Source organism: Eriocheir sinensis, chromosome 24, assembly GCF_024679095.1.
Source record: "Eriocheir sinensis breed Jianghai 21 chromosome 24, ASM2467909v1, whole genome shotgun sequence".
Classification (NCBI taxonomy): domain Eukaryota; kingdom Metazoa; phylum Arthropoda; class Malacostraca; order Decapoda; family Varunidae; genus Eriocheir; species Eriocheir sinensis.
Window position 1 is genome coordinate 17,021,886 of NC_066532.1, and position 18,266 is coordinate 17,040,151.

An 18,266-nucleotide genomic window follows, 5' to 3' on the forward strand; every position below is an offset into this window, starting at 1 on the left:
CTTCAAGCACTCTTTGGACGCTCTTCGTGAGACTCCACCAACGACACTCCTCTCTCTCCCTCCCGCCGGTTCTTCCTCCCTTCTTTTTTTCTCCTCCCTTGCGGCTCCTTCGTCCTTCTTCTTCGTTCCTTCAAGCACTCTTAGGACGCTCTTCGGGACCCTGAGACGCGGCACTAAGCCACCAACGACACTGGGGCCTCGAAGTAGTGGCGGCGGCGAAGGGACACAATGATGGCCGATTTTCACACGCGATTTCACCCTCAACTTTGCTCCGATTCTCTCCGCCGCACTAAATCGACGCAGCCAACTCCAGATGAAAGTCAGCATCCCCGCAGCCTCCGCCTCGCCCCGCCCACCGCCGCGCGCCGACCAATACCATCAGCCCCCGACTCCCATTGGCTGCTGAAATCAATCCCTCGTTCCTGGTTGGCCCGTGCCCCGCCCTGGAGTCCCTTTAGCCCCCGGGAGCTGCGTGATTGGCCGCCGCAATCTGTCCCGGGGCTGGAGTGGCCACTTACTGGTTTGCATATAACAGCGAGTCGTCTTAATGCGGAGTAATTGTCGGGAAAATCCAGATACACCGGTCCCGAGAGGTGCTTTTTGCTTGCCGACGCTCCCGACAGCTTACTGAGGGAATGAGCCGCGCAGTAAAGGGGTTCAAAGCCTTTGTTTATATGTTCGGAGTAAATATATCGATTCGGAATGCTTCTTTTTGCTTGGTAACGCTTGACAGTTGATTGAGAGTGTGAGGGAATGAGATGTACAGTAAAGGGGTTCAAAGGCTTTATTTATTTGTTCGGAGTAAATATATCGATTCGGAATGCTTCTTTTTGCTTGGTAACGCTTGACAGTTTATTGAGAGTGTGAGAAAATGAGCTGTTCAGTAAAGGGGTTCAAAGCCTCTATTTATATGTTCGGAGTAAATATATCGATTCTGAATGCTTTTTTTTGCTTGGTAACGCTTCTGAGAGTTTATAGAGTGTGTGAGGGAATGAGCGTACAGCAAAGGGGTTCAAAGGCTTTACCTATGTGTTCGGAGTAAATATATCGATTCTGAATGCTTCTTTTTGCTTGGTAACGCTTGACAGTTAATTGAGAGTGTGAGGGAATGAGATGTGCAGTAAAGGGGTTCAAAGCCTTTATCTATGTGTTCGGAGTAAATATATCGATTCTGAATGCTTCTTTTCGCTTGGTAACGCTTCTGAGAGTTTATTGAGAGTGTGAGGGAATGAGCTGTACAGTAAAGGGGTTCAAAGCCTCTATTTATATGTTCGGAGTAAAAATATCGATTCGGAATGCTTCTTTTTGCTTGGTAACGCTTGACAGTTTATTGAGAGAGTGAAAAAATGAGCTGTTCAGTAAAGGAGTTCAAAGCTTTTATTTACTTTACTGTGAGGCGAAGTAAAAAAATATAAACAATTCGCTCAATTTGATGTAGATAAACCGATTGTGAATGCTTCTTTTTGCTTGGTAACACTCCTGACAGCTTACTGGAACGTCTTAGGAATGGTGAAGCATAATATTATAAGATGTACAGGAAAGGGGTTCAAAGTCTATATCTACCTCATGGAAATTAGCTGTGCAGTAAAGGGGTTCAAAGGCTTTATTTATCTGTTCGGAGTAAATATATCGATTCTGAATGCTTCTTTTTTGCTTGGTAACGCTTCTGACAGTTTATTGAGAGAGTGAGGGAATGAGCTGTACAGTAAAGGGGTTCAAAGGCTTTATTTATATGTTCGGAGTAAATATATCGATTCTGAATGCTTCTTTTTGCTTCGTAACGCTTCTGAGAGTTTATAGAGTGTGTGAGGGAGTGAGCTGTACAGTAAAGGGGTTCAAAGCCTTTATTTATATGTTCGGAGTAAATATATCGATTCTGTTTGCTTCTTTTTTGCTTGGTAACGCTTGACAGTTTATTGATATTGTGAGGGAATGATCTGCGTAGTAAAGGGTACAGTGAACCTAAAGAAACACATTTACCAAGGCTTTCGTGTGAGTTGTGGGCATTTCCAGGGGTAGTTTTATGACCATGATGGTAGTTTGACCCTTCTTCTGTACCACGAACCTAAAAAAAAACATATTTGACAAGGTTCTCGTAGGGGTTGTGGGCATTTTCAGGGGTAGTTTTATGGCCCTGGTGGTAGTTTGACCCTTCCTCTGCACCATGAACCTAAGAAAACTCATTTGACAAGGCTTTCGTAGGGGTTGTGGGCATTTCCAGGGGTATAGTTTTATGGCCCTGGTGGTAGTTGGACCCTTCTGTACCATGAACCTAAAAACACATATTTGACAAGGCTTTCGAAGGAGTTGTGGGCATTTCCAGGGGTAGTTTTATGACCCTAGTTGTAGTTGGACCCTTCCTCTCTGCACCATGAACCATGAACCTAAGAAAACACATTTGACGAGACTTTCGTAGGAGTTGTGGGCATTTCCAGGAGTAGCTTTATGACCCTGGTAGCAGTTGGACCCTTCTTCTGCACCATAAACATAAGAAAACATTTTTGACAAGGCTTTCGTTGGAGTTGTGGGCATTTCCAGGGATAGTTTAATAACCCTGCATGGTGGTAGTTTGACCCTTCTTCTGTACCATAAACCTAAAAAAAACATATTTGACAAGGCTTTCGTGAGAGTTGTGGGCATTTTCAGGGGTAGTTTTATGACCCTGGTGGTAGTTTGACCCTTCTTTTGTACCATGAACATCAGAAAACATATTTGACAAGGCTTTCGTAGGAGTTGTGGGCATTTCCAGGGATAGTTTTATAACCCTGCATGGTGGTAGTTTGACCCTTGTTCTGTACCATGAACTAGAAAAAAAAAAATTTGACAAGGCTTTCATAGGAATTGTGGGCCTTTACAGGGGTAGTTTTATGGCCCTGGTGGTAGTTGGAACCTTCCTCTGTACCATGAACCTAAAAAAAAAAAAAACATAATTGACAAGGCTTTCGTAGGAGTTTTGAGCATTTCCACGGGTAGGTTTATGACCCTGGTGGTTGTTTGACTCTTCTTCTGTACCGCGAACCTAATAACACATATTTGATAAGGCTTTCGTAGGAGTTGTGGGCATTTCCAGGGGTAGTTTTATGGCCCTGGTGTTAGTTTGACCCTTCTTCTGTATCATGAACCTTAGAAAACACATTTGACAAGGCTTTCGTAGGAGTTGTGGGCAATTCCAGGGGTAGTTTTATGACCCTGGTGGTAGTTGGACCCTTCCTCTGCACCATGAACCTAAGAAAACACATTTGACAAGGCTTTCGTTCGAGTTATGGGCATTTCCATGGGTAGTTTTATGACCCTGGTGGTAGTTGGACCTTTCCTCTGTACCATGAGTCTAAGAAAACACATTTGACAAGGCTTTCGTGTGAGTTGTGGGCATTTCCAGGGGTAGTTTTATAACCCTGCATGGTGGTAGCTTGTTGACCTTCTTCTGCACCATGAACCTAAGAAAACACATTTGACAAGGCTTTCGTTGGAGTTATGAGCATTTCCAGGGTTAGTTTTATGACCCTGGTGGTAGTTGGACCCTTCCTCTGTACCATGAACCTAAAGAAACACTCATTAGAACCCGACTACCTTCTCTGTGGCCTTTGGAAGTAGTTGATGAGCGGGGCGGAAGCATCTCGGAATACCAACAACCTCAGTCTTTCTCGGTATTGATCAAAGGGACGCACCCAACACACCTTACCTCACCTCACCTCATCTTTCTGCTCTCAGGTGTGTTGGGCTCGTTGATGGGCCCACAGGTGATCCCAGGAACAACTTTTATCTGTTTTGTATCAAGGAAAGTTTGGGAAATGATTTTGTCGGAATGTCTGAGTGGATGGTTTATTTCCACTTTTTATTTATTTATTTTTTACAACAAAGGAGACAGCTCAAGGGCACAAGAAAAAAGAAAACTAATAAAAAAAAGCCCGCTACTCGCTGCTCCCAAAAAAGAATCAAAAGAGGTGGCCGAAAGAAAGGTCAAAATGGATGTATGTATGTCTGTATTTGTTTATTTTTATTTATATTTGTATGTCTGTTTTTTTCATTAATGTCCGTATGTCTATATGTCTTTCAAAATAGTAGTTGATTGCATTATAGTCTTCCAAATATGTCGAGTCCGTTTTGGCGTTGGTTCCCGCGGGTCCTTTCCTCCCCTCTGCTCTGCCACACAGTCCCAACACCTATTTTTTTTCCTTCTCATATGTTACCTGTAGCTTACATATGAGAGGAAGGGACAGGTGTTGGGGGCGTGTGGCAGAGCAGAGGGGAGGAAAGGACCCGCGGGAGCCTACGCCAGACCGACCTCGACATATTTAGAAGACTACAGTTCGGGTTTTCGTAATTTCTTCTCTTCAGTAACTCTGTAAGATCGTTTTCCATTCACCCAGTTTTAGGATGGAAGGGAAATAACCAAATGAAACATGGCATTCTTTTTCCGTAGAGTTTAATGTATAAAGTAGTAGTTGATTGCATGAGTTCGCTTTTTCGCAATTTCTTCTCTTCAGGAACTATGTAAGATCGTTGTCTGTTCACCCGATTTTAGGATGGAAGGGAAAGAACCAAATGAAACATGGCATTCTTTTTCCGTAGAGTTTAATGTATAAAGTAGTAGTTGATTGCATGAGTTCAGTGTTTCATAATTTCTTCTCTTCAGTAACAATGTAAGATCGTTTTCCATTCACCCGGTTTTAGGATGGAAGGGAAAGAACCAAATGAAACATGGCATCCTTTTTCCGTAGAGTTTAATGTATAAAATTCAAAACCTACACCGACTACGATAGAATGTGGCGATCAGAAGTTTGTACAGGAAAAGAACAAACGGATTTCATGTATCGGGAAATTCAAAGTCTAAACTAACCGACCGATGACAGGGATAGCTGGACGACTACTACACCTACGACGACTACCAGGCGCGTCTTCTCAAACATTTCTGGGCTCTCACACACACACACACACACACACACACACACACACACACACACACACACACACACACACACACACACACAAACAAACATACAATAAAATAAAGATCATAAAACGTCTTTCCCGAACGTGAATTAGACACTGGAATGAAAAATACGAGGCCATCCTTTACCCTACATGAAACACACACACACACACACACACACACACACACACACACACACACACACACACACACACACACACAAACACACAGTTCTTAAGGCTTTGGTAGAGGTCGATGTTAGTATCTCCATAAGTAGTTTTATGAGCCTAGTGATGATTTTTTATTTTTTATTTTTTTTTATTTTTTTACAGCAAAGGAGACAGTTCAAGGGCGTAAAGAAAAGTATTAAAAAAAAAAGCCCGCTACTTACTGCTCCTGAATAGAAGTCAAAGGAGTGACCAAAAAGAGAGGTCAATTTGGCGAGGCTTCTGCACCATGGACGTGAAAACACTCGTGAGAACATCTTCGTGGCCTTTGGAAAGTGTTGTTGGTGGAGCCGGAACCGTCTGAGAACACGCGCCTCAGCTACTTTTTAGTTCAACCGTATATCATAAAATACTGACGTGTTGAGGAGGCTGTGTGGGATTGGCGGACCGGGTGAGAATGTCGCTTGTCTTTGCCAGTTCGTACGCGGAGCTCCAATTAGTGTTAAAGGCAGGACATACTTGTTCAAGATTTTGCCCTCTGCGGAAGGACCACGGGCTTTTGTCGATTTTGTCGGCTAATATCAGCCAACCAAGTCGGTTTGTCGAAGAGGACGTGTGCGTCTCTGAACACTCATCTTGTTTGACAGAAGGTTAGTTTTCATGCCTCCCAGATTTTCAATAGTAGTTTTTTGTTGTTCTAAAATGGATACAGGCTGGAGTGACGGCGTACGAAGTGGGAACCGAAGTCTAGCACGATGAGGTTGCGGCAGAAGGACTTGAGAAGGAAAGCTTGTGCAAGGGAGGCCGCTGGATGGATAGACACAGACAGACTCACTGCCTCGCGCCCTTGGTACGTGAAGCAACAAAAAACTGTCCTCTGTGTTCTTTGGAAACAGATGTGGGAGCCTAAAGCGTCTGGGAACACTGGCCGCAGGACGCTGGACAGTTTTCTTCGCCAGTACCTTCGTGTGACGTGGCTGGGGCGGCCTCGTTACCACCTGGCTGGCGCTGCGTGATGGGCCAGGGCAGGGCAGGTAGTTACCCCTCCAAGCTGTGGTACCTTCTTCACTACTCACCGCGCCTGTGTGTGTAACACCCACGCCCTGATCACGAGCAGGACTCGTCATCCCCAGCAAGTACCCTCCCGACCCGAGCAAGCTCATTATAGACGATCTCTGGGTACTGCCAGGACCTCACACACCACACACCCCATCCCCCTTGTTCAAGGGGGGACAGTAACCACTCTTTGTCAGCGGAAAATTCTCGGCCTGAGCAGGGCTTGAACCTCCGCCCGCCAGGCTGGAGCCTGGCAACTCAGAGCTTTAACCACCATGCTACCGGAGCGGTGGGTGTGGGTAGGTGGGCGCATTTGCTTGTCTGTCTGTGTGGTTACTTGTCTGTTTGTGCGTTTGCGTGTGTTAGTGTGTTTGCCTGTCTGTCTGTCTGTTTGTCTGTCTGTGGCTCGCGGCGGGTCGTAGTGAAGGGGTCAGCCGCGTGTGTGGGGGTCGGCGCGCCCCCAAGACGCCATCCTGACTCAGTTTACCCTCGTCATAAACAGAGCGGAGGGCCGCAGGTCGGTGGTCCTGACGCCACACTCTTGACCTCCCGCCCCCGGGTCACCGCGGACCCGGGAACCTGCTGAGTCTGGGCCGCGAGGCAACCACGTGACCTCCTCGACCTGAGCGTCCTTCGTCCATGCCTGTAGGACTCCCCGCTGGCCTGTAGGAAGGTGCGAGGATGCAGGCTCAGGCGTTTGTATTTGTGGTCTGGTTGGCCTTCGTTTCAGCTTTAAGGACTTTTAACCGTTTGTCCTCCGTCTCTTCCCTCTTTTGTCCTTCCCAAGGATGAAACCTTAACTTGTACTTCTTCTGTGGTGATGCTTGTCTTGTCGCTCCTGCAGTGGCCACAAGTTCGCAAGTCCGGCCTATCGTCCCTCACTTCCTTAGCAATCATCCCAGCTTCTTCAAGGGACCTTAATCTCCCCTTATTTTTTCCTTCCCAGTTAAGAAAGAAACCATGATTTGCACTGCGGCACAAGTTCGCAAGTCCCGCCTATCGCCCCTCACTTCTATAGCAATCCTCCCAGCTTCTTCAAGGGACCTTAATCTCCCCTTTTTTCCTTCCCAATTAAGAAAGAAACCTTGATTTGCACTGTGGCACAAGTTTGCGAGTCCCGCCTATCGCCCCTCACTTCTTTGGCAATCCTCGGAGCTTCTGTGGACCTTCACCTCCTCCCCTTTTCTCCACAAGCAAGAAACCTTCATTCCTACAGTAGCCACAAGTCCGCAAGTCCATGCTATCGGCCCTCACTACAAGGCGATCTAGTAGCTTCTTCAAGGGACCTTCATCTCCTCCGCTTTTCTCCACAAGCAAAAAAACATTCCTACAGTAGCCACAAGTTCGCAAGTCCATTTTATCGGCCCTCACTACAAAGGCGATCTAGTAGCTTCTTCAAGGGACTTTCATCTCCTCCCCTTTTCTCCTTCCCAAGCAAGAAACTTTATACTGATTCTTTATCTTCCGTCCGCCTCACCGCCATCTTCTCGCCTCGCAGCATCCCCGAGCCGTGGCCGCCGCCCTCACCGCTGTCCCCGGCGCCGTGCTGCACAAGGGTTGCGGGCACTCACACCGCCACACGCCGCGTATTGATTGTGGGGGTCATTAGTCACCGCCGCTCGACACCACTTAAAGCTGGACATCCCCGCCACCTCGCCTCGCCTCCCGCGGAAGCGTATTCCCTGTCTCTCTGCTGGTATCTGGCGCCCACTCTTGCACGGGGAAGGTTAGGTTAAGTTAGGTTCGGTTTGATTTGGTTTGGTTTAGTTACGTTGGGTTAAGTTAGATTAGGTTAGATGAGGTTAGATAAGGTTACGTTAAGGACAGGGAAGAATAGGCAAGGTTAAGTTAAATTCGGTTTGATTTGGTTTGGTTTAGTTACGTTGGGTTAAGTTAGATTAGGTTAGATGAGGTTAGATAAGGTTACGTTAAGGACAGGGAAGAATAGGCAAGGTTAAGTGAAGTTCGGTTTGATTTGGTTTGGTGTGGTTACGTTGGGTTAAGTTCGATTAGGTTAGATAAGGCTACGTTAAGGATAGGGAAGGATAGGCATGGTTAGACAGGTTACATTAGATTAGGTTAGGTTAGGTTAGGTGAAGTAAAGATTGGGAAGTTATTTACGGTAATTTTGAGTGGGAGTCACAATGAGAGTATTTTCCAGAACACCCCGTGGTTACGTTAGGTTAGATTAGGTTAGGTAAGGATCGGTAAGAGTCATCCATAATACTTTTGAGTGGGAGTCACAATGAGAGTATTTTCCTGAAAATCCCTTGCATGGTTAGTTTCGGAATTACAGTCGAGCGTCTTTACTTGGAGACAACATACCCGTAGAGAGATAGGGAGTCACTGAGGGTCGTATTTTAAAACATTTCGTCGCCCAAGTTCACATATTTGACATGGCTTTTGTAGGAGCTGTAGGCCTTTCCAGGGGTAGTTTTATGACCCTGGTGGTAGTTTGACCCTTCTTCTGTGCCATGAACCTTAAAAAACACTCATGAACAACAGATTGATCCCCTCTTTGACCTTTAGAAATAGTTGATGTGAGAAGCGATGGTGTCTTAAAATACGGCCCTAATGCCTCCCGGACACACGAGGCTGCCTGATCCACCTTTGTTCTGGCGGCAATGTTGCTGATGCCTTTGTCTCCCCGCCTCGCCCACCCTTCACAGAACACGTCAAACACCCGAGGCTGCCTGATCCACCTCTGTTCTCTTGTCACCGCTGCCTCTCTCCCCGCCTGTGTGCTGGGATGGGCCGCCTCGCTCACACTTCACACAACACGCCAAACACACGAGGCTGCCTGATCCACCTCTGTTCTCTTGTCACCGCTGCCTCTCTCCCCGCCTGTGTGCTGGGATCGGCCGCCTCGCCCACCCTTCACAGAACACGTCAGTAAGATCAACAATGCAACACTACAGGAGTCAGGAAACCAACAAAACCGTGCATACAAAACTATCGTCAAGAAACCAGTAACAGGCTAAATATAAAATTACCCGAGGATGAAAAAACAGTAATGAACATAACACTATACAAGTTTGTGTGACTGAGGTCCTAAATGCACTAGAGAAAGAGGGAGAGTAATATCTAATCGTATGGTCGTAACAATACAACTCCTCGAAGGGCTGAAGACCTGGCAGTGTAACTCTTGCCTTGGGTTGAAAACTAACCATCTATCAACAATTCGTGAGGGAAAGCTACCTAGGAGTAGAAAATCACTCGCGCGCCATTCGCTCCGTCGCTAACTATGGAAACAAAGAGTACAAAGAGGAGCGGCGGGTAAATGCAGTATGGATAAGGAACAAGAGGAGTGCCGAGCCACCAAGGCGGCCCAGGTGTTGCAGGGTGTTGCTCATAGGCAAGACACCTGGAACACACACACCAACCTCGCCCGGGGTCGCCAGTCGGCCGCAGAGGTCGAGTCTCTCCAGGATGGGGCCACGGACTGACGGCCGGACGGAACACCCCTGAGGACTATACAGTGTCCCTGCCTGTGGCCTCGCGTCCCCCTCAGAGGTACAGCTTCTTGAGGACGGGGCCGCGGGGCTGCTTGGGCGCCGGGGCGTGCACGGTGCCGTACGTGGTCCTGAGCCTCATGTGGTCCGGATACTGGTCCTGGCCGTAGCCCGCGCGGTTGCAGAAGGGCGAGCTGAGGGTGTTGATGGGCCAGTAGCGGGGCGGCTGGTGGCGGGCACGCAGCCGCGCGTTGTACTTCTCACTCTGGCGCGTGTACCTGCCGGGAGGGAAGGGGCGGGGGTCAGGAGGGGCATGTGGCCGGGCCGAGGGGCTGGAGCCCAGGGAAGGCCCGGCGGCGTGCATGCAGGGAAGGGAGACAAAGCACCACGGCACAGCGAGGCGGCACCTACCTGGGCTTCTTGGCGGCGGGGTCTTGGTGGACCTTGCCCGCCCTGAAAGCCGGCTTGAAGTCCGAGGGTCCCTGAAACTTCTTGGGCGGCTGGTCCATGGCCCGCACCTCGCAGGCCAGACAGTTCCTGGACCTCACCTGGCCGGGGTGGTTATGGCGCACCTGTGGGACCATCATAAAAAGCATGACATCTCCACACTGACCCCTGAAGGATGAGCTTATTAACAAGATATCACACCCAAACCTCCACTCCAGGGCCCCCACACCTGAGTGGCCGCGTCTTACCTCGGCTGGGGGCGCCGCGCCGCCGCCCGCCTCGTCCGCCTCCCGCGCCAGGTCCTCCGTCTGGGTGGTCGCCGCCTGCTGCCGCGGCCCCACCGGCGTGCTCCTGTAGGTGTGGACGCCGCGCCCAGTATCCCTCAAGGGGACGGTGTGGAACACGGAGTCCATCGTCTCCATGATGGCCAGGGGGTCCCGGGGCTGCGGACTCGGCGAGGGCGTACCCTTGGCGTCTCTGCGGGACGCCTGTGACGCCGCCGCCGACGCCCTGCTGCTGCCGCTCCTGGAGGAGGCCTTGGAGCCGTGCCGCTCGGCCGGGGAGGCGACAGCCGAGCCACGCTTGGACGCCGACCTGCCGCTGTGCTGCGCGAGCCGCTGGGAGTCCATGGAGATGGTGCGGCTGCTGTCCTTGCCTGAGGGCGTGGCGCTCCCCGTCTTAAGCGGCAGCTTGACGGAGGCTCGGCCCGAACTGGCCCTCGAGCCCACAGAAGGCAGGCTGCCGGCGGACTTGGGGGAGCCGTAGCCGGACTCAGGCTCCGACGGCTTCTTCGGCGGCGAGCGCGTCTCCACCTCGTCGGCGCCGTTCACCTCGAGGCGCTCCAGCTTGGAGGCGAGTTCGCGCGTGTCCGGCCCGTTGCCCCAGGCCGTCTTGGGCTTGGCCTTGGGCATGTGGATGCCCGAGTCCACGGAGCTGACGGAGCGAGGGCTCGGCGGCTCCCGCGCCTTCTTCTTCGTGTCCACCACCTCGATCGCGTCGTCCTCGTGCTCCTCCTCCATGATGTCATTTTCTTTGAGGTCCCACTTGAGGGCAAACTCGATCTCCGGCACCTTGCGTATGATCTTGGCCGTCTTGGGCCGCTTGGGCAGCAGCGGCGGCTTGGCGGACGGCGCCGGGGACGGGGCGGTGTTGGGCCGCAGCACGATGTACTTGGTACAGTTGGTGGGCGCCGGGTGGTCCACCAGGCGGATGGCCAGGGCGCGAGAGCCCGTCAGCTCCGTGATGTCCTCCTCGGGGCGGCGCGGCAGGAGGGCGTCCTCCACGGTGTCGGCGGTGATGTTGGCCGTCTCCTTCAGGGCCGCCTCGCCGTCCAGGGAGGGCGAGGCGGCGGCCGCGGAGGACTTACGCGAACTTTTGCTGCGAGGAGAAGGAAGATTTGTTAGGCAGACCCGCCGAGGAGATCACGAGCCGTGCCACCAAACTACGGCCGAGCACACTGATTCATGACGTAAACACACAGGAGCTGGGTACTGAACACCAGTGAACAAAAACTGTAATAAAACCGTCTTACTGGGAAGCGGGGACGGTCCTGGCGGCATTTTTCCTGAAGGAGGCTGGAGTGATGGTTCCGGGGCTCCTGCTGCTGGTGGCGGTGCTGGCGGAGTCGTGGCTCTCCTGGTGGCTGGCTCCATCCTCGCTCCTGCCCCCGGACAGCAGCCCCGCCCCGGTCACCTGTAGGTCCGCCCCTTCCCCTGCTGCGGCCTCCTCCTAGGGTGAAGAAGTGAACGAAGGACATGAAGAAGTGTGAACCCGCAAAGCATGATGGGAAAAGGCTTGGGAAGAATAACAGGAGAGAGAGAGAGAGAGAGAGAGAGAGAGAGAGAGAGAGAGAGAGAGAGAGAGAGAGAGAGAGAGCACGTATACATAAGAGTGGTGGGAGAAGCCTGTAACGGAAGGTTGGAGGAAAAGGATGAAACGGCCGGGAAAGGAACGGGGGAGAAAGTTACAGGTTGGGGACAAGAAGGAAAGGAAAACAATCCAGAAAAAATCCCTCACCTGCTCATCCTCGGAGGTGTTTTGCGGCGGCCGGGCCTCAGATGCGGTTGGGGGGCGCTCACCTCCACTGGGCTCTGCGGGAAGAACATACATACATACATACATACATATCTAAGATGGGGGGATAGATTTGACCACCGTTGCCATTTTATCGTACTCACAGCCTCATTTTTACCGGTTTCTGAGCCATAGCTATTGCCAAGAACACCAATATTAACCCTTTTAACGCTAACTATATATGAAGGGAGTTATTGGGGTCGAGGAGGCAGTTATTGGGGTCGGAAGTCGGGAAACATCGGAGGCTGAGTCACCGTTGCCAGACTGTCGTACTCAGCCTCTTATATTTACCAACTTCCGACCCCAAAACTGTCTCCTGGGCCCCAATGACTAGATTAATTTATATTTATCGTTAAAGTAGTTAATTCCTGATGTTTCTTGGCAATAGTTAGGCGTGAGAAACCGGTAAATATTATGCTCTGAGTACGATAATCTGGCAACGGTGGGCTGAGTACGACAATCTGGCAACGTTGGGTTTGACAAGGGTTCTACACCAGGAATACGAAAAACACTCTTGAGAAACCGACTAATCTCCTTCATAGCCTTTGGAAATAGTTGTTAAGGGAGCCGAAAGCGTCTGAGCATACGAGCCCTGGCAGACCACCGTGCTCACCTAGCCCCTGCGTGAGAGGTCCCCACGGCGAGCCCTGGGAGCGGGCCACGCCGGGCAGCAGGTGGCCCCGGTCATCGGCGATCACCCGGGTCGTGCCGCGCCGCTGCCTGGGACGCTCCGGGAAGGCGCGCCCCACCTCCCAGTTGGCGAGCCGCGTGGGTCTGTAGCCGCCCTCGAACTGGAACACAAGGAAGGGTCAGTCGAGGTGGAGGAGACTCATCGCCCGCTGCCGTGAAGGGCGATAATGTTACTTATTTACGTTTATCAAGTCATCTATGGAAAGTGATGATATTTTTACTTATTTTTATTCCTTTTTACTGACGTGTTGATGCATTAATTTTCATTTAGCTTAATGTCCTTTAAGACAAAGAAGAAAAAGAAGAAAATAAGGAAAGAAGAAAAAGAAGAAAATAAAGAAAGAAGACACACAAAGAGAAACAATAATAAATTCGTGCCAAGGAAGAACACACGTGAATCGGTCAATAAAGAGAGCAACGCACAGCCTCTGCTCACCCCTTGACTAACGGAAGGGGACACACGGCAAGAAGAAAGAAAGAGATAAAAGAAACGAAGAGCTGAAGAGGTGACGAACTAAAGAAATGAAGAACTGAATAACAAAAGAAGCACAAAAATAACGAATTAAAGAACTGAAGAACCTAAACAACTGAAAAAGCGTAAAGAACTGAAGAAACAAATAAGCGAAAAATATGAAGAAGCGAAAAAGAACTGAGAAAGCAAAAAACTAAAGAATTGAAGGACTGGTGTTGTGAACAATCAAAGAACTGACTAAACGAGGAACTGATAAAGCGGAAAATAGGGTAAGGTGGGGTAAGTTGCTTCCCTTAAGGGAGACTGGCTGTTGTAGCCACATTTTTAGCAATAGAATTTTGAAAAAAAGTTCTGTTGAAAGCTTAGGCTAAGGCCTATCTTTGGAATATATTATATCCACTCATGATTTTTTAAAAAATAATAAAGGGGGCTTCTTACCCCGCATGTGGGGTAAGAAACCCACTGGGTAGGCCTTTTACCCCACTCTGGCTTACAATAATAAAACTCACAGAAACATAAGGAAAATATTTTTTCCTCATTATAAAAATATAAAATGTATTCCCTTTTTGAAAACTATAGCCTATAAATCTCTCTTGGTGTGAAATAAAGGAACACAGTCAAATTTGTGTCTTCTAATGATTAATGTAAAACTAAACAATTAATTAATTTTCTAAAAGGTATCCCCTTCTTTTAGACTAGTAATATTAGACTAGCTTCCCTTTCTTCTGAATTTTTGTAACAAAAGGAACATCTACTTTCATGAAAAATATATGGAACTAAATATTCAATTAATTTGATAAAATATGTCCTTTCTGTTGAATATTGATATCTGAAACAGTTAAAAACACCAACTTCCTTATAGTCTCAAACTCAAAAGTGTTCATTTATGGATGCCTTTCAAAAACTTAAACATACAGAATGCACAACTGGAGTAGGCCAAGATCTGTATGTATGTCAAAACTGCGAGTCTGATTAGGCATTACAGTATTGCTATTTTTTTATTTACAGCAATACTGTAATGCCTAATCAGACGCGCAGTTTTGACTTACATGCAGATCTGGGCCTACTCCAGTTGTGCATTCTGCATGTGACCAATTTCTACAACCCCGACATTGGACCCATTTTTCTGAAGGTCTGCTATTAGCAAATGGTTCCCCACACACCAAACAAGGCCATTCATCCTTATCAGACGAAGCTGGAGATGGAGGTTTTTTTCTTTGTTGCTGATAATGGATGAGTTGCTGATAATAAATGAGAGCTCTGAGATACTTACACAAGATAACCCCACATGTGGGGTAAAGGCCTCCCTGTGGGCAACTTACCCCAAAGGCACAGGGGGCCTCTTACCCTGGCAACTCATATATACACAAAATGTCACCATCTTTCCTACAAGTAAGTAGGCAGAGTATAATCACATGCAATATGGTCTAGACATCTTAGAGAAAGTATCCATAGCCATCAGGCTAACTCTACAGTTATTTGTCGTAAATTAGGTATCATTAAAATCACTCAAAACTTACAAGAAATTAGTAAAAAAGAAGAAATGTCCCCTTGTGGCCAGAGCAAGTGCCCATTGTTTGCTCCAGTAGTTCCTGTGAGCACAGAGAGTTGGCGTTGCCTACTTGATCATGTGACTGCTTGAGAAAAGAAAGAAAGAAAGACAAAACCAAGGGGGGGGCCTTTCACCCCAGGGGGGCATTTTACCCCACCTTACCCTAGTGAAAAATAAAAATAAAGAACAAAAGAACTAAGGAAGCAAAGAATTAAAAAAAAAAAAAAAACTGATGAACTAAAGAAGCAAAAAAGAACTAAAGCAAAAAATAAAAACTTCAAAAAAAGAAGAAATGAGGAAGTGAAGGAAAGCGAAGAACCTGAGCACTAAAGAAGGAAAAAAACAAAAAAAAGCAAAAAAAGAAAAGATAAATAAACAAAGAAGACCAGCGTGGCGTGAAGGAAAGACCAACCAACCAACAAACAAACAAACAACAAGACGGTGCATGACCACTTTCAAGAACCATTTATCCTCCTTCGTGTAAGAGGACCATTCAACACACTATTAGATAACCTCGTTTGAGAAGAAGAAAGGAATTAAGTCCAGTATCGCGTGAACAGCAACAACAACAACAAGAGGCCGAGCACTTTCAGGAAACATATAATCTCTTCTTCGTCATAATCTAATCACCGACGCGACTCAGGAATAAACACAACCTCGTAAAAGGAAAATAACTAAAAAACAACAACATCGCGTGAAGAGAAGGCAAGAGACAATAAGAAGAGGCCGAGCACTTTCAGGAAGCATTTAAAACCTCCTTCGTCATAATCTAATCTCCGACGCGACTTGGTATTAAACACAACCTCGTAAAAAGAACTAAGAAACAACTACATCGCGTGAAGGGAAAGGCAAGAGACATTAATTAAGAAGAGGCCGAGCACTTTCAGGAAACATTTAAAACCTTCTTCGTCATAATCTAATCGCTCTAAACGCTCAAAAATAACACAAGCTCGTAAAAAGAAAAGAAAAAAGAAGATCGGGAGTCCAGTATCACGTTAACAGACAAACCACAAAAGGCCAGACACTTACAGGAAATTTTAACCTTCTTCGTCATAATCTAATCACCGATGCGAACGCTCAAAAATAACACAAGCTCGTAAAAAGAAAAGAAAAAAGAAGATCGGTAGTCCAGTATCACGTTAACAAACAAACCACAAACGGCCAATCACTTAGTAAATTTTAACCTTCTTCGTCATAATCGAATCAGCAACGCGAACGCTTGAGAAAAAACACAACTTCGTAAAATGAAGAGAAAATAAAAGAATAGAACAGTATCACGTGAAAGGAAAGGCAACAGTTTAATCACAAGACGTTCGATCACTTTTAAGAAACGTTTACCCTGAAGAATAGTAGTAGTAGTAGTAGTAGTAGTAGTAGTATCCTCGTCGTAAGTACGAGTGGTAGTAAGTCGCACACGTCGTTACTTAAGGATTTCCTGCTGCACATAGCCTCGTAAAAAATAAGGGATAAAAGAATAGAGCACCATCGCGTGAAGGGAAAGGCAACAGTTACGTCACAAGAGGTCAAACGTTTTTAAGAAACATTTACCCGCAAGAATAGACACCGCGTCGTAAAAAGAAAACAAAACAGCATCGCGTGAAGGGAGAGGCAACAGTTACATCACAAGAGGTCGAACGCTTTTAAGAAACATTTACCCGCAAGAATAAACACAACGTCGTAAAAGGAAAAGAACAGAACAGCATCGCGTGAAGGGAGAGGCAACAGTTACATCACAAGAGGTCAAACGCTTATAAGAAACATTTACCCGCAAGAATAAACACAACGTCGTAAAAGGAAAAGAACAAAACAGCATCGCGTGAAGGGAGAGGCAACAGTTACATCACAAGAGGTCGAACGCTTTAAAGAAACATTTACCCGCAAGAATAAACACAACGTCGTATAAAGAAAACAAAACAGCATCGCGTGAAGGGAGAGGCAACAGTTACATCACAAGAGGTCCAACGCTTTTAAGAAACATTTACCCGCAAGAATAAACACCACGTCGTAAAAGGAAAAGAACAAAACAGCATCGCGTGAAGGGAGAGGCGACAGTTACATCACAAGAGGTCAAACGCTTTTAAGAAACATTTACCCGCAAGAATAAACACAAACTCGTGAAAAGAAAAGAACAAAACAGCATCGCGTGAAGGGAGAGGCAACAGTTACATCACAAGAGGTCACACGCTTTTAAGAAACATTTACCCGCAAGAATAAACACAACGTCGTATAAAGAAAACAAAACAGGATCGCGTGAAGGGAGAGGCAACAGTTCCATCACAAGAGGTTCGAACACTTTTAGGAAACATTTATTCTTCTTGCAATTTTGACGGAACACAAGGAACACTCCCTGGCCACGATCACTGCATTGCGTTATACATTTGTTTCACGCACGCAATCTTTCGTCGCTTAGTCCCGTTTCAGCGCTTACACACCCATATTAGGTAAAGCTTTCATGGAGGTTGTTCTGGGTATGTCCATGGATAGTTTTGTGAGCCTGGTGATAGTTTGACAAGGCTTCTGCACCGTGAACGCGAATAACACTCATTAGAACCCGACTGATCTCCTTTGTGACCTTTGGAAATACTTGTTGTGAGAGCCGAAAGCGACTGAATACCGATCTGACTCTTATTAAAGACTTTCGCTTCTCACATCGGTTTTTTCTAAAGGTCAAAGAGGGGATCAGTCGGGTTCTATTGAGTGTTTTGGGAGGTTCATGGTACAGAAGAAGGGTCAAACTACCACCAGGGTCATGAAACTACTCCTGGAAATGCCCAAAATTCCTATGAAAGCCTTGTCAAATAGGTGTTTCTTTAGGTTTATAGTGCAGAAGAAGGGTCAAACTACCACCAGGGTCATGAAACTACTCCTGGAAATGCCTACAACTCCTATGAAAGCCTTGTCAAATAGGTGTTTCTTTAGGTTTATAGTGCAGAAGAAGGGTCAGACTACCACCAGGGTCATGAAACTACTCCTGGAAATGCCCAAAACTCCTAAGAAAGCCTTGTCAAATAGGTGTTTCTATAGGTTTATGATGCAGAAGAAGGGTCAAACTACCACCAGGGTCATGAAACTACTCCTGGAAATGCCCAAAACTCCTATGAAAGCCTTGTCAAATATGTGCACTAGGGCGACGAAATGTTTAAAAATACGGCCCTAATTAGCATCTTCGAAAGGGGAGAAAGGACTGAATGGCCCGTAATTTAAGAGGAAAGGAACAACCAAACGCCTTTTTCGGTCGTGCAGCATTCCCCAATACCTACGAAGACTGTTACCTCGCAAACTCAAGACAAAGGAGGAGGAGGAGGAGGAGGAGAAGGGGGGGGGGCGTTTGTGGATGAGCTCGATATCTCCTCCTCCTTCTCCTCCTCCTCCTCATAATCAAGCCTTTCCTTCGGGGCTCTGAGTCCAAACCGTCGACTTCACT

The 18,266-nt window shown here is 47.5% G+C and overlaps 1 protein-coding gene across 2 annotated transcripts in view; it reads right to left on the minus strand.

Moving 5' to 3' along the window:
• Positions 1 to 8,873: 8,873 nt before the first annotated feature.
• Positions 8,874 to 18,266, minus strand: part of LOC127002963 (uncharacterized) — a 37,805-nt gene continuing 28,412 nt past the window's right edge. The window contains exons 3-8 of one of the 2 annotated variants that reach the window (XM_050869273.1): positions 12,742 to 12,919; positions 12,072 to 12,145; positions 11,587 to 11,783; positions 10,304 to 11,432; positions 10,020 to 10,180; positions 8,874 to 9,886 (exon numbers count right to left, since the gene is read on the minus strand). In XM_050869273.1, the coding sequence (XP_050725230.1) occupies positions 9,664 to 9,886; positions 10,020 to 10,180; positions 10,304 to 11,432; positions 11,587 to 11,783; positions 12,072 to 12,145; positions 12,742 to 12,919 (1,962 nt within the window). In that variant the 3' untranslated portion in view covers positions 8,874 to 9,663. Of the gene's footprint in view, positions 9,887 to 10,019; positions 11,433 to 11,586; positions 11,784 to 12,071; positions 12,146 to 12,741; positions 12,920 to 18,266 lie in introns of both variants that reach the window. The other variant, XM_050869272.1, reaches the window with a different exon arrangement.